We start from the raw sequence: 2,070 nt of genomic DNA, 5'->3' as shown, positions 1-2,070 counted from the left end.
GGGGGTTTGGGGGGGGGGGGGGGCATGGCGCTGAAGCCATTGGGGTCGGGATGGACAAAAATGGAGCTGATAGAGTTCCGGATGGGGGTGGGAGGGTGAACTGGAAGCAGGTAGGCAGGTGGGATGGTTGAATGGAAATGGAGAAGGGGTTTGAATTGGGGATGACGATGGAGCTGATGTGAATGTGAAACTGATGGATTGTGTTTGGGCATGTGAGTAAAAACGACCTGGAGCACCTCCCATCACCTCCTATCTATGGAGTTGACTTGGGGAAGGAGTTGAGAGAATGGTACCAGGGACAGGGTTGGGGTTGTAATCGGGGATTGAGGATGAGAGTCTTTGAAGACAAAGTAGGACTGGAGAGGAGAGGAAGATGGATGGGATGGAAATGTGGCTCAGTGTGGGGTTTGGGTCTGCATTGGTGAGAGAATTCTAGGACCAGCCAGGGAAGGAGTTGCAGAAGGAATGGGGATATGGGAGGGGTTGTGTGGCTGGGGACAGGATGGGCTTGAGTTCCAAGATGGGATGGGGATGAAAATAGGGTGAAGGACTTCTCACAGGTCCAGGGACCTCTCTACTGCCAGGTCTACTCCTCCAAGACGAACTTCATGAATCTACTGGGGGGACTACGAAGCATGGTCCAAGAGGGGGGCTTCCATTCCCTATGGAGGGGCAATGGTATCAACATACTCAAGATAGCCCCTGAGTACGCCATCAAGTTCTCCGTCTTTGAACAGGTGGGGGATGGTCTGCTTTCCCCAGTCCCACCCTTAAGGCCTCATCACTTCCCCAAAACTCAGATCCCTATCCAAGACGTTCACCCTCCAGTCCTCTCTCTCCACATGGGTTTCAGGTAGAAAGACGGTTAGTTATTCGCTCTTGCTCCTCTCTCCTGTCCTAGTGTAAGAATTATTTCTGTGAAGGGCATGGGTCCCCATCCTTTCAGGAACGTCTCCTTGCTGGCTCCCTGGCTGTGGCCACCTCCCAGACGCTCATCAACCCCATGGAGGTAAGAGAATAGCTGACCCATAAAAGATGAAAATTAGTTGCCCGCGCCAACTACTTCCTCCTCCCCTGTCCCTCTCCACTTTTCCTTCTTTTTCTTCCTGTAAGATACGCATCAGACTTTTTTTTTTTAGGATGACAAAAAACTTTTATTTTTTTAGTTTTTTATACTTGCTGATCTTATTCAAATTTTTTCTTCAGCAACAATCAATTTTCATCCAGCCCAAATATTGATACTAAGATATTAATCCTTTCCTATCCATTAAGTTAGCCTTTTAAGTAAATATTTACAGACATTTTCTTCATTCAATATAAAATTCTCTTCAGGCACAAACATGTTATAAGCCATTCCTCTCCTCCCCCGCCCCGGTATCAGACTTTTAAAAATATTTTTTTATTGATTTCAGAGAGGAAAGGAGAGGGAGAAAGACAGATATATCTATGATAAGAATCATTGATTGGCTGCCTCCTGCATGCTTCCTATTGAGGATGGAGCACAAAACCTGGGCATGTGCTCCAATCAGGAATCGAACTGTGACCTCCTGGTTCATAGGTACATGCTCAACCACTGAGCCACATCAGCCAGGCTCATATCAGACTTTTATTCCAGATGGCTACCTGGTCACCTCAACACTATTTATTGAATGAGTCTCATCCTTTCTTCCCCAGTGATCAGAGATGCCACCTTTTTAATTTACAAAATTCCTGTATATATTTGGGTTTATTTCTGGCCTTTCTCCTCTTGTTGCTCTGGTGTCTACTCATGCACTATTATCATTTAATTTTTTTTTATTAATTTTTATCTCTTCAATAAATGGTGTTGGGAAAATTGGACAAATACATGCAAAAAAAGAAAAAGAAAAACTAGACCACCAACTTACACCATACACAAGAATAAACTCTAATGGATAAAAGACTTAAATGTAAATTGTGAAACCATAAAAATTCTAGAAGAAACCATAGGCCAGGGGTGGGCAACCTTTTTGTGAGTGCGTGCCAAAACCAGCAAAATCTCTGACTCAAAATTCTTCTGTGTGCCAACCCTAATTTTTTGAGAACATGTTA

The 2,070-nt window shown here is 44.5% G+C and overlaps 1 protein-coding gene across 1 annotated transcript in view; it reads left to right on the top strand.

The window, feature by feature from the left end:
• Positions 1-2,070, top strand: part of SLC25A41 (solute carrier family 25, member 41) — a 10,721-nt gene that overhangs the window by 1,300 nt on the left and 7,351 nt on the right. The window contains exons 3-4 of the mRNA XM_005884405.2: positions 585-737; positions 902-1,009. Coding sequence (XP_005884467.1) covers positions 585-737; positions 902-1,009 — 261 coding nt within the window. The remainder of the gene's footprint in view (positions 1-584; positions 738-901; positions 1,010-2,070) is intronic.

The sequence above is a fragment of the Myotis brandtii genome, unplaced genomic scaffold, assembly GCF_000412655.1.
Source record: "Myotis brandtii unplaced genomic scaffold, ASM41265v1 scaffold827, whole genome shotgun sequence".
NCBI classification, from domain to species: domain Eukaryota; kingdom Metazoa; phylum Chordata; class Mammalia; order Chiroptera; family Vespertilionidae; genus Myotis; species Myotis brandtii.
The sequence above is the reverse complement of the archived record's forward strand: the minus strand, read 5'-3'. Positions and strand labels throughout refer to the sequence as shown.